The 12109-nt window shown below is 33.5% G+C and overlaps 1 protein-coding gene across 1 annotated transcript; it reads left to right on the forward strand.

Moving 5' to 3' along the window:
- Positions 1-8333: 8333 nt before the first annotated feature.
- On the forward strand, positions 8334-9268 carry LOC122302578. Its single transcript, XM_043113898.1, has one exon. The coding sequence runs from the start codon at positions 8477-8479 to the stop codon at positions 9137-9139; it is 663 nt and encodes a 220-aa protein (XP_042969832.1). The 5' UTR covers positions 8334-8476; the 3' UTR covers positions 9140-9268.
- Positions 9269-12109: the final 2841 nt, after the last annotated feature.

Below are 12109 nucleotides of genomic sequence, written 5' to 3' on the forward strand. Positions count from 1 at the left end.
AAAATATAATTATGATCATGTATTAATTCAAAATTTACCAAAACCCTGAAGTTCTAGTCCAGCGGAATAGATTTCAAGCTCAATTAGCATATTTTTTTTTTTAAAAAAAAAAGGACATAAAGAAATTAGTTCAAGTAATGTCACAAATCCCAGACAGCGACAATAAAGATAATCGACAACATCAAGTCAGATTATCTCAATTGCAAAAATCCACATTATCACCAGCTCAATAGACATCTCCTTTTAAAGACAACTCATCCTAACATCCAGTATATCTGATGGACTCTCAAGACCCATTTGATCTAGAAATTGCAAATTATATATGACCCTGAGATTATTATGTGATTCCAGAAGATTATTACTTTCTCAATTATTCAACATGACATATGAAAGATGTTCGAAACATTATCTCTTCATGTCAAAAGCATTATCTCTTCATGCCAGAAGCATTATTTCTTCAAAGAATAAAAACAAACAATTTTGTACATTAACATGTTACTGTTTACTATTCAACTCATCTGATTCATTAAGACAAAATGTTAGGCGTGGATCATTAATAGTTATTGTTTTAGTGTCTATAAAAAGGAGTTTGTAAATAAAGAAATACATTCAAAATTCCTAATATGAAGCCAATCATTTTCTTCTCTCAATCCTTGTGATGCTCCCAACTCTCACGTATGAATATGTGGAAATCAAGGCGTCGGGATAATAACAACATGAGTAACACATCCCATCGCCAAGTGCCAAGTGTGTATGTATACAATAAAAATAACGCAATGGTAATAAAAAGTCTTTCAACTAAGTACCAAAATTTTGTTTAAATACAAACTCACTTAAAAACAAGTGTACTAAAAATATTACAAATAACCAGTAAAATATAATATCAATCAAAAATAAGAAAATAAACCACAATCCATGAGTGATCCCCGATTACTCCTCCGGCAAAGCCGCCTCTTCAGGCTCAGCCTTCTTGTCCTCTTCATCAAAATTTACGGTACCCAAGGTGCTACTGCAGGTAAGTAACAAACCAAACAAACCTCAAGATAAAAAAAATATATATCCATGCCACAACAATATGCATGAACATGATGTCATATGCATATATACCAAAAATCTTCATTTTTTCCACGCACACCAAAATCCCATTTTGACCCAAAACATTTCTTTTAAAACATTTCATCGCCATTATCCCATATAATGATCCAAAAAATCCAATCTCACCATTTTTTCAGAAAATGACCCATTAACCAAACCATCAGAGCAATGTAGGCGGGAATCACAGGAGGGGACTCTACCGCCATCTCTGCTTACCACCATCCCTACACCTGCACCGTGGGCAGGAATCGCAGTCGGGACTCTACCACCGTCTCTGCTTACCACCATCCCTACAAGTCCGTCTGTAAGCGAGAATCACAAGCCAGACTCTACCACCGTCCCTATTTACCACCATCCCTACAAGTCCGTCTGTAGGCGGGAATCGCAGGCGAGACTCTACCACCTTCCATGCTTACCACCATCTCTACAAGTCCGTGTGTAGCAGACGAGACTCTACCATCCCTACTTACCACCATACCCTACAGTACCTCTAACTCAAGCCAGTCAATCCAATCATTCAAATATATCCAAAAATTATTTTTCACTTGAAAACCCAGTTTTTAAGTTCCAACCTATGAACATGCATGCAATTACACAAAAATCCAGTTTTCCTTTTTTCAACGCATGTACATGCATGCACTATGCAACGCAAATGACAAGACATAAATATATCCAACAATTATCAACATCCACTAACATACAAATAAATTCGTCCTCCAATCCATCTGACCCTCGATTCATCGGACTTAGTCCAACATAACCAACCAGTCACAATTTATTGTTAAAACAAAAATATATTTAAATCTAAAAGGAAATTTGAAAAATACTTACAGTGCTATAAAATAATTTTTGAATAATCAACGAGTTGCAAGAGGTAGAGGAAAAGAAATGTAACAGTGTAAAAACACTGTGCCCGTGGGTTGTAAAATACCCACTTTTGAATGGGGACGAACCAAGGCTTGTGATTGATAAGGAATAACTTAGAGGTATTTATGAAACTAGTGGAAGTGAGGGTTGGCCGTGGGTGGCAGCGAAAACGGTGGTGGAAATGAAAAAATTCCAAAAATGAGTTGAGTTCGTGGGGTCTGCTCCGGCGACGGATCGGAGCTGGAAATGAGTGGTTTAGGTCGGCAAGAGGTTGATGATGAAGTAGTGAAGAAGTGGTGGCTGGAGGTGGAACGACGACGGCGCTAGAGCTTAAGAACGACGAGGCTTAGGGTGGTGCGTGCGGCTTAACAGCGGCTCAGATAGGGCTAAGTTTTGGTGGGAAGGTTCACCAACCAGAGGGGAAGAGGGTGGTGGGGGCAGTGCAAGGCACAGGGGGACGGCGGTGGTGCAGTGGAGGGATGAAAATTCTGACGAGAAGAGAAGGGTGTGACACGCGGGAGAGGAGAGAGAAACCAGAAGAAGAAATGATAGAAAAAGAAAGAAAAAAGAAAAGAAAATGAATAAGAAAAGAAAAAGAAAAAAAGAAAAGATGAGAGAAAAGAAAGAAATATAATCCTCACATCTTGGGTCAGGAAACTGATCCAATGAAAATAATTTAAAAAACTATAAATTGAATAAAATAATTTAAACACAGAACCTTATTAAAATATAATAATTAACTAGTAAAAACTAACAACAAAATTTTAAATGAAAAAATAAACTAAATTAAATTAAACAACAATTTAAACACAAAGTAATAATTAATATTAAGAAATCACATCAAAATAAATTTCACAACTAAATAAATCCAATTAAAATTTGATAAATTTAAAATAAAAAAACTAATATTTTAATTAATTTAAAAACTCATTTCGATAAAAATACACGTAAAAGCAGGATATCACAATCCTCACTTTCGAAATACTCTCTCTCTTGTGTTAAACTTTCTTCATAACTTTTGCTTCCAATTGTTTTGAGAATTAATTTCCTTGTGAATATTATATTTTTAATGAAGTCAATTTTATCGTATATGTTTTTTATCTTTTATATTTATTTATGTATATGGTCGGTTATACCGCTTATATATATTGATATCATGCATATGGCTGGTTATATTGCCTATTATTAATATATTATATATTACAAAGAGATTACCCGAGATAGATTATTGGTATTAGAATCATAGGCTATGGTATGCTTATTGTATTATACTATTGGTATATTGTTTTATGTCTTATCATATCATCTTATTTTATAAAATTACTCTTATACCATACCTTTCTTTTACATATATGTTAAAAAGAGTAATGATCAAGTTTAGCCTGTCATTTGGACATAAACATGGAGCCATGCATGCGGTCACCACACAAATATTTTTCCAAGCAAGCATAATCAATGCCGAGGTGTTTTTTTTTTTTTTTAATTATCAAAACAAGCAAATTGCATTAAAATAAAAGAATATACAAATTAGAGAGGGTGAGCTTTTCTAACAAAACATCCTAAAACAATAACCACAATGCAAAAGAGATGGAAAAAAAGAAAAAAATAGATTTTAAGACTAATTTCTTGGTCTCTATCCAAACCCATACAAAGAGGGTACAATTTTAAAAGATGTTTTGAAGGTAAGCCATTGTTAGAGGCGGTATAAGCGGATGCATTATACTTAAAAGTCTTAAGGTATTTGTTGATGAGGTTCCTAGTTTCTTTCATTTCACAAGATTATCGGTTAGGAAAAACAATAATCCTAGTAGACTGGAATCAGAATGACAGATATGCAATGGCGGAATAGTCAACATGTGCCTTTGGAGTGACACGTAAGGACCATGTGCTGGTGGAATGGAGGTGGGGTCATACCGATCTGAATGATCAGAGGGTGGGAAGTCTGCTGGTACGACATGTGTAGTCGGCAGAGTTATTGGAGTGCGGCAGCACATGAAGGCCATGTGCGGAAACAAGTCGCGCGTGAGGGCCACGCTCTGATATTTTAGGCACAGTTCCGCGTTGTTCCAGTTGATTGGCAAGAGGGGAACTTCGTGGTAGGGGCGCGTGTCGACTATTCATGGCTCATGACCAGGACGAAAATATTGTCTTGTTTTGGATACTTGTAGTTGAAAATATTTATTTCATTTGTTTGTTTCGTGGTGGGGTGTGGAAACAATGCCGAGATTACTCTGTTTCGTAATCAGAAAGTTGTATGAAAATTATCTTCTCAGCCTTGATTACTTCTTCACTAGATCATGGCTCATGACCAAGACAAGAAGGTCGTCTCGTTTTGGATGTTTGTAGTATCGTATTATTATTTCATGATGTGATATTAAATGATAAATTTATAATTAAAATATAATTAATATTTTCTAATCATTTAATACTATATTATAAAATAATAAAATGATGATAAAAATTAAAATGATAAATAACATTAGTATTTATAGTTATAAGAATCGTGTTTTTTTAAAATAATATATAATTTTTTACCGTACAAAACTGTTTTTGGAATCATTCCTTCTTGAATGGCCTTGCGCCACTCTGTGCGTACCCACTTCCTGGTATTCTCTCCCTTTGTTGTTTATCATTTAAAATTGAATTTTGTTATTCAGTTTCTGAACTCATTGGATTTGTGCTAGCCTCGCGTCATGGCTTTACAATGAGTCATTAATTTACTATGAATCATGACCACACGAGGTTGACAGTGATCTTGTAGATAGTGACGTTTTGAGTTTCACCGTTTCTTTTCTAGAAAAAGAAACTCTTCATTCATTTTAGATAACCTACTATTCTTTGTAGCGTTTTCACTAGATTCCTCCGCTCAGTTTCTTTTCTAATACTAACCTTTATATACATTTTTATATTAGTGTTTTTTAGGTCTTGTTTGTTTTCGTGACTAAAAACTAAAATTTTAAAAACTTCTCAAAGTTTTCGTATTGTTAGAAGTTTTACAAAAACAAACACACATTTTAATCTATCAGTTTTCATCTTAAAAGATCTCAAATTTTTTCTCAGGTGTTCATCTCAAAAGATCTCAAGTTTCTTATCAAGTTTTCATCTAAAAAAAAAATATATCAAGTTTTCATCTAAAAAAAATTACACCATTGGTAAATAAATAAATAAAGGAAGTAGCCAAAAAAAAAAGGAAGCAGAAAAAAAAATTCACCATTGGTAAATAAATAAACAAAATAAGCAGAAAAAAAAAAACAAAAAAAAACAAAAATTTTGACCAAATGGTTAATAAAAAAGGAAGCAGCAAAAAAAAAAGCATAATTGGTAAATAAATAAACAAAGGAAGCAGCAAAAAATAAATAAAAAAAGAAGTAGAAAAATAAAAATAAAAATTACAGGATTGGTAAATAAATAAAATATTATAAAAAGTACTACAATTACTTGTGGGTCCCATCATATTACTAACTATAACAAAAGTCAAACTAATCTCATCTCATCTCTAAAAACAAACACATATTTTATCTTATCTCATCTCATCTCAACATATCTCAAAATTTTTTATCTCATCTCATCTCTAAAAACAAACACATATTTCATCTAATCTCATCTCATCTCAACATATCTTAAAATTTTTTATCTCATCTCATCTCTAAAAACAAACACATATTTCATCTAATCTCATCTCATCTCAACATATCTTAAAAGATTTTATCTTATCTCATCTGTGAAAACAAACAATTGGTTATCGACACTTCAATGATTGGTTATCGACACGTGTCTTACCACGCAACTCTCTAGTTGTCGATCTATCGAGATGAAACGAAATTACGGTGAAAATTTCGACACATGACACTTACACGCGACTTGTTCTACATGTGGCCGTCACGCGCTGCTATGCCATAATCCATTTGTCGGCTACACACGCCACACTATTAGATTATACACCTCAAGATCTATCAGATCTGCTCTACCCCATCTAATAATAATCGGCGCATAGTCTCCACGCGCCATCACAAACATGCGTGAAGAAACTTGGCCTGCTATAGTTCAACCCATTTGATCTGGTCTTCTTATTATGTTTTCGATTTTCCTAATTGATGATCTTGAAGAAAGAAATACGAGTCTATTTAAGAAATATATAAAGACAACAAATTGCAATGCACCTTTAACGTCCATCACCTCTAACAGTGGTTTCATAGTTCCTGCAAGTGTGTGAAGTGTAAAAAAACCATCATCTAAGACAAACGCCCCCTTTGCAAGTTATAGGTGGGACCAAGTTTTTTATCCTAAAGCTTTTTAATTTTTAAAACTTTTGCGCTGTAGTTGTTATAACGATATGTTTGTTGAAGAACCACATCTCTTCTTCACGTATCTCATTTTTCTTATCTAAATTATATATTTGCTTGCTTGGGGAAAAGAAGAAGATAAAAGATGGTAACGTTTTGAAGGCTATAGTATTTATTGCTCGTTAATGCAAGGAATATCTCTCTCGTTTTAAAACATTAAATTTAGCCAATAATTCGAGATCATTCAAATGCTACGTGACCTCAAAATATCTCAATAAATATTGTCGCTTTTATTTTTAAAGAAAATTTCTACTTTTTTTCTTTTATATACCTCACTAACATATGTAATTTGTAATTTTTAACTTACATCAATATATGTGTATTTATTCAAAAGCGTGACTTAATTGGCATAATTCCCAATTTCTAAAATACAGGTAAGGAGTTCGAAATCTCATTCCTCTAAATGTATAAAATATATATATATATATTTAAATAAAAGAATAAAGATAACAAATTATATATTAATATGTAATAAGAAGATGATGAGTAACATTTCTTTTTCTTTTTTGAATGCTTGAACTAGAAAATAGAAAGTTGGACGAACTTCCTTCTGTCAAACCTTACTTCATGCACCGATCGTAAATCGTCCACCGTAATCAAACATTTCGACATCCAAGAATCGCCAACCTTCCACATACAAGTAGTACTGGTATTTGCAACAATGACGCAACACGTTTGTCCATGCAGCCACGATGGTAACTAACCTCATTTGATTGATGATGAAGATAAATTTATTTTTAGTCCTAACAAATTTAGCTAAATTAATCTTCAACAGTCTTAAGGCTTTTGAAATAATGTCCATGCAGCCACGTTACTACTGTCGATCCTCCTCTTCTGAATACAGCGACTTACGTATTCAATTAAAATATATAAATCTTATGTACAAACGTCGTGTTAATTCAACTCACACTCCACTCATTGATTTACAAAAATTTTATATACAGTTATTTTTATATACTCTTCACGTACTTTACTAATATGATTGTCTCGACCACTTTTTAATATAAAATAATTAATATCATATATTACATATTGATCAATTGAAGTATATTAATATGATGTTAATTTGACACCATCTTTGACACAATTAATCTACAAACCCACCTTCCCCCACTAGTAATGACTAATATTATATATTACAATCATTTTTATATACTCATTGCATACTCTACTAATACGATTGATTAAGATAATTATTTTATATTAAAAAAAAGTGACGCAGTCAATCACATCAGTAGAGTACGTAAAAAATACGTAAAAGTGACTACATATAGAATTTTTGTTAATTTATTTTTGTTTATCTCGTTTATGTCATCGATTAGTTTATTTTATTAATGTAATATGTTAAATTATAAAATTATTTTTATTATAATGACTGTTATAGTCATAAATAAATTACACAAAATTAATTCCATAAATTAACGTGTATTCTTGTAATTCGATAGATTTACTTTATAATAAAAATAACTTTACAATATGACGAATCACATGAAACTATTTCAGTTTGTAAAATTATTTTTGTATAATTTATTTGTGATTATAATTGTTCTCTTTTATTCTATAGCCTAAAATGTAATAACTTTATTATCATTAAATTATCTTTTTATTTTTTTAACTCTCGTTAGTTATATATAAAATTTTTCAACTGAAAAATGTTATCTATTTTTAAGAAAAATTTATAAACAAAAATTATGTATCTGAAAATTATAAAATTTAAGATTTAAAATCTGTTTTTTTTTTTTTTTAAATCACAAAATAAATCTTATATATAAATTTGGAATTACATGCACCTACTCTTATATTTTTTGAGTAATATTACATATAATTGTGAAGTATATGAGTACTGTACAGTCGTTTTAAAAAAATAAAATTTACTGTTAAGAAATTAATTTTCTTTTTACATAAATTTTATATTTATTTATTTATTATAAAATAATTATATAAAATTTACATATTCACCACTGCCACTATTATTATTATTTTTTATTTGCTAAAATTTAGCCAAGATTTTGAAAACCCGAACGCTCATACATACAGACCTGCAATTGGCGCGGCACAAAGCCATAACCGCCTGCAGTACCATCTTCTCCACGCATACACGTACCAGAGAAAAGTCCTTGCAGGGATCCTAGACCTAGACCGTAAACCCTACCGAGACCGACTCACCGACCATGAACGACGGCCGCATAACCATCGAAACCCACCACAGCTCAGATCCTCAGAGGTTCCGAACATTCACTGTACACTTCTTCCACAGCTACCGTATCCACGTCATTCTCACTTCCACCCCCGCCGTCGTCCGTGCATGGCTCCGCAAAGTCCGTTCCCGCTTCCTCACCCACATCCGCAGCCGCCGCCTCGTCGTCGGTCTCGGCGTCCAGTGGAACCCCTATTATGCCTCTGCCGCCACTCTCCAGCTTTGCATTGGCCACCGCTGCCTCGTCTTTCAGCTCTTCCACGCGCCCCGCATCCCCAGCGCCCTCCGCCGTTTCCTTTCCGACACCGGTAACACCTTCGTTGGCGTCTGCAACCACAGAGACGAGGACATGCTCCTCGGCTCCAAGCACAGGCTATTACTCTCGAACCTCGTTGACGTTCGTGATGTGGTGACCGCGACGAAGGGCTGGAGTAGGAGTCTCTCGATGGAGGAGTTGGCAAGCCGTATTTTGGGTTTCAAGGGCGTGGAGAAGCCCGAGCGGATTGGTAGGAGTGCTTGGGATGATTACTGGCTTAGCGAAAAGCAGGTCCAGTATGCAAGCGTCGACGCTTATCTTTCTTTCTCAATGGGAAAGGCTTTGAATGTGTGGAAATGGCCTGATTCGATGAGTCTTTGATGGTATGTTTTAGTATGGGTTTTGTTGGGGGCAGAATTGAACTTGAAATTTTTTGATGTTGCACTTTTATCGCCACCTGACAAGTCTCTATCTCAGTTCATGGACCGAATTCCACGTTGTTTTTGTTGTTAATCGACTAATTGCTGTGTTAATGCATATGCTATCCTGTTGTTATTTTGGTTTGTGCAACTAAACCAAGCCCTGCATTATTCTATACGACAATGCATCATGCATACTGGATGGTATCTATTGGAAATCGAAACCCCTAATAAAAAACTATTTAGATATTTGCTCCATTTTGTTTGATGTTCCAAAGTCCAAGTCCAACTTCCAATATTGAGGTAGCTTCGGAAAATCAGTTTCTTTCATGGTTTATGAAATAAAATGTTCTAATCTCTCTTAATTCATTTTTCTCTCGAGTGTTTGGACATAGCTGTTTAGCTTAGTGCATACAAGTAACCTGCATCCTTATGAAAATTGGGAAGTTAAGGGATGCTGACAGTATTCTTCGCGAGGCTTCAGTTGGTCCTATTCAATTTTCTCAATTGTTTATACTTTATGAGTCTCCGTTTTGTCCCTGGAAGGTAAAACTCATCTTGGATATATTTTATTTGGTTTTGAATCATTCTCTTGAAGAAGGGGTTTAATAAATATTGAAGTGTATCTTTGCCACAAACATATGCACTGAGTAGCACACAATACATGCACATGCGCGTGCACACACACAAATAAGAGATCAATGTGCAGTCCTAAACAAAACTTGAAACTTGGAAACTTGGAATGTGCATCCGCAATGGAATGGGATACTTTCTATTTTAAAACGTGTGAGCGTTTCGGTCATTGTTTTTCCAAAATGATTATGTTGACAAGGGAACTGATCAAAATTCTCAATGTTTTGTACCAAATGGATACTTTGTATTTCAAGTAAAATGGAAAGGTTCCTTAACTCTCTATAGCCTATAAACTAGAGTGGGTTACAAGAATATTTAAATTTTGGCTTAAGGGTTGTTTCTTCTCCTGTGAAATACATTTTAGGTGACAAACTAGCTGATTTATTCAACTACATGACCATATTGGACAAAAATTTTGTAAGGATGCTTATCATAGCTTTTGCAATGTGCATTATCTTGATTCTTTGTTTGGTGTTGGCAACATGTATTCTGTTTTGCTTTTTTCCCACCCATTAGGACTATAAGTCTGTCTCATTTGAACACATGGGCTTTTTAATTAATTGCTGCTGGTTATACATGACCCTTTTGTTCCCTTAAAAAGTCCTGTTACATTCAACTCGTACTAACTTTTTTTACTTAATTATAATTTACTTATTGCTGCAATTACAGTAATGCTCTATCCTAATTTGGTATCATTTAACATCAAATTATTGCAACCAGTTTGTAGTGAAAGATAGTTGCTCCTTTACTTGCCGGTTTTGAACTTGATGGAACAGAACAGAGCAGTTCAAACTAAAGATTTTTAGGACTATTTAATCTTGGACAAGGTAGTGGTGGGCATCTCGGGTTTTGATGCACTCTGAGACATGTATCATACTCAATATAACAAGTTTCATTTTCTTGTGTTAAAACTATCTTTTAGAAATATTACAGCCGTGATCTGTCAGAATTTGTGCTGGTTTTAGGTTTATTGACACTGTGCTATGGTGCTTATACAATGATAGAAACGTTATTTTGGATGGTGACTAGACTTTTGGATCCTTTATTATGTGTGATGTATAATGGTGCTTACATTGCTTCTTATAAATTGTGTTGGCACATGGAAATTGAAGAAATACATGAAGATTTACTCATGTATTCTTTTGTTTCCTCTTATTTGTGATTCCTTCATTGATGCTTTTCGCTACATGGAGATCATAGATGAGATGTTCACATGATAGTTTGATATTCAAAAGATGAACCTCTTCAATAGAATTTATTCTAGTCATACTATTGTCTTGGCTCAATGCCCCATCAGTCTAGTTCATATTTTTTTCCCTTTGATACTAACTCTTTTATTATTTCAGGCATTGTCTGCCTGTGAAAACTGTAATGTGGTCGAATGCTGGTTGGTCCTTGAGATTGTGATAAAGAGTGCTATGTTATTTTGCATTGCATATCTGTTTATTGTACCTTGGGCATGGGCGCTTGAGATTTTTTTGTCCAGAAACTTTGGTTACACAAATTGGTAATATCGATCTGAGTTCCAACAATTAAAGCAAAAATTACAATCGTCTAAAGCACTTTGTGGTCACTGGTGCCACAACAACCTGTAGAATATGAAGTGTATTGTCCAAAGCCAAAGGCATTTTCTTTGGATTAAGCTCTTCTCGGCATTGGCATTGTTCTCCTTTGGACAACGATGCTCTGTCAAGGCAATCCTTACAATGCCATCCCATACAAAGACAAAATGGCCCGACAGCATCGTCATAATATTGTGGCCTCCCATTGTATAATATGTACATAGTTATTTTATTTTCAAGTTGGTTTATAGGGTACACCATTCACAACATTTAAATGGTAAGATTTGATTCGTAAGATTACAATTTAAAAATTTATTTTTTAAATCAAATTACATCATGCATTTTACCCAGTGTGCTATACACATCGACTTGATAATAGAATTATATATATATTTATTTATATTCTTCATAACTTATAAGCTGTTTGACTCTCCAAATAACTTATAGTTATATTTTCAGTGAAAAAATATTTAATAACTTTGATGAAAATACAATTTTCATTATCCAATTAATAAATATTGTATAGTTTACACTTCAAATTAACTAATACTGACACAAGTGCAAAATACCGATTAATTAGAGAGTGGACAATATTATTTCTTCAATATATATATTTTTTTAAGTTAGGGTAAAAAATTTTGAAAATTGTTTTAGGTGTGGATTGGATGGTGAGATGGGATGAGATAGTTTTAAATGAAAATAAAAAGTTAAATAAAATATTGTTAGAATATTATTTT

Source organism: Carya illinoinensis, chromosome 1, assembly GCF_018687715.1.
Source record: "Carya illinoinensis cultivar Pawnee chromosome 1, C.illinoinensisPawnee_v1, whole genome shotgun sequence".
NCBI classification, from domain to species: Eukaryota; Viridiplantae; Streptophyta; class Magnoliopsida; order Fagales; family Juglandaceae; genus Carya; species Carya illinoinensis.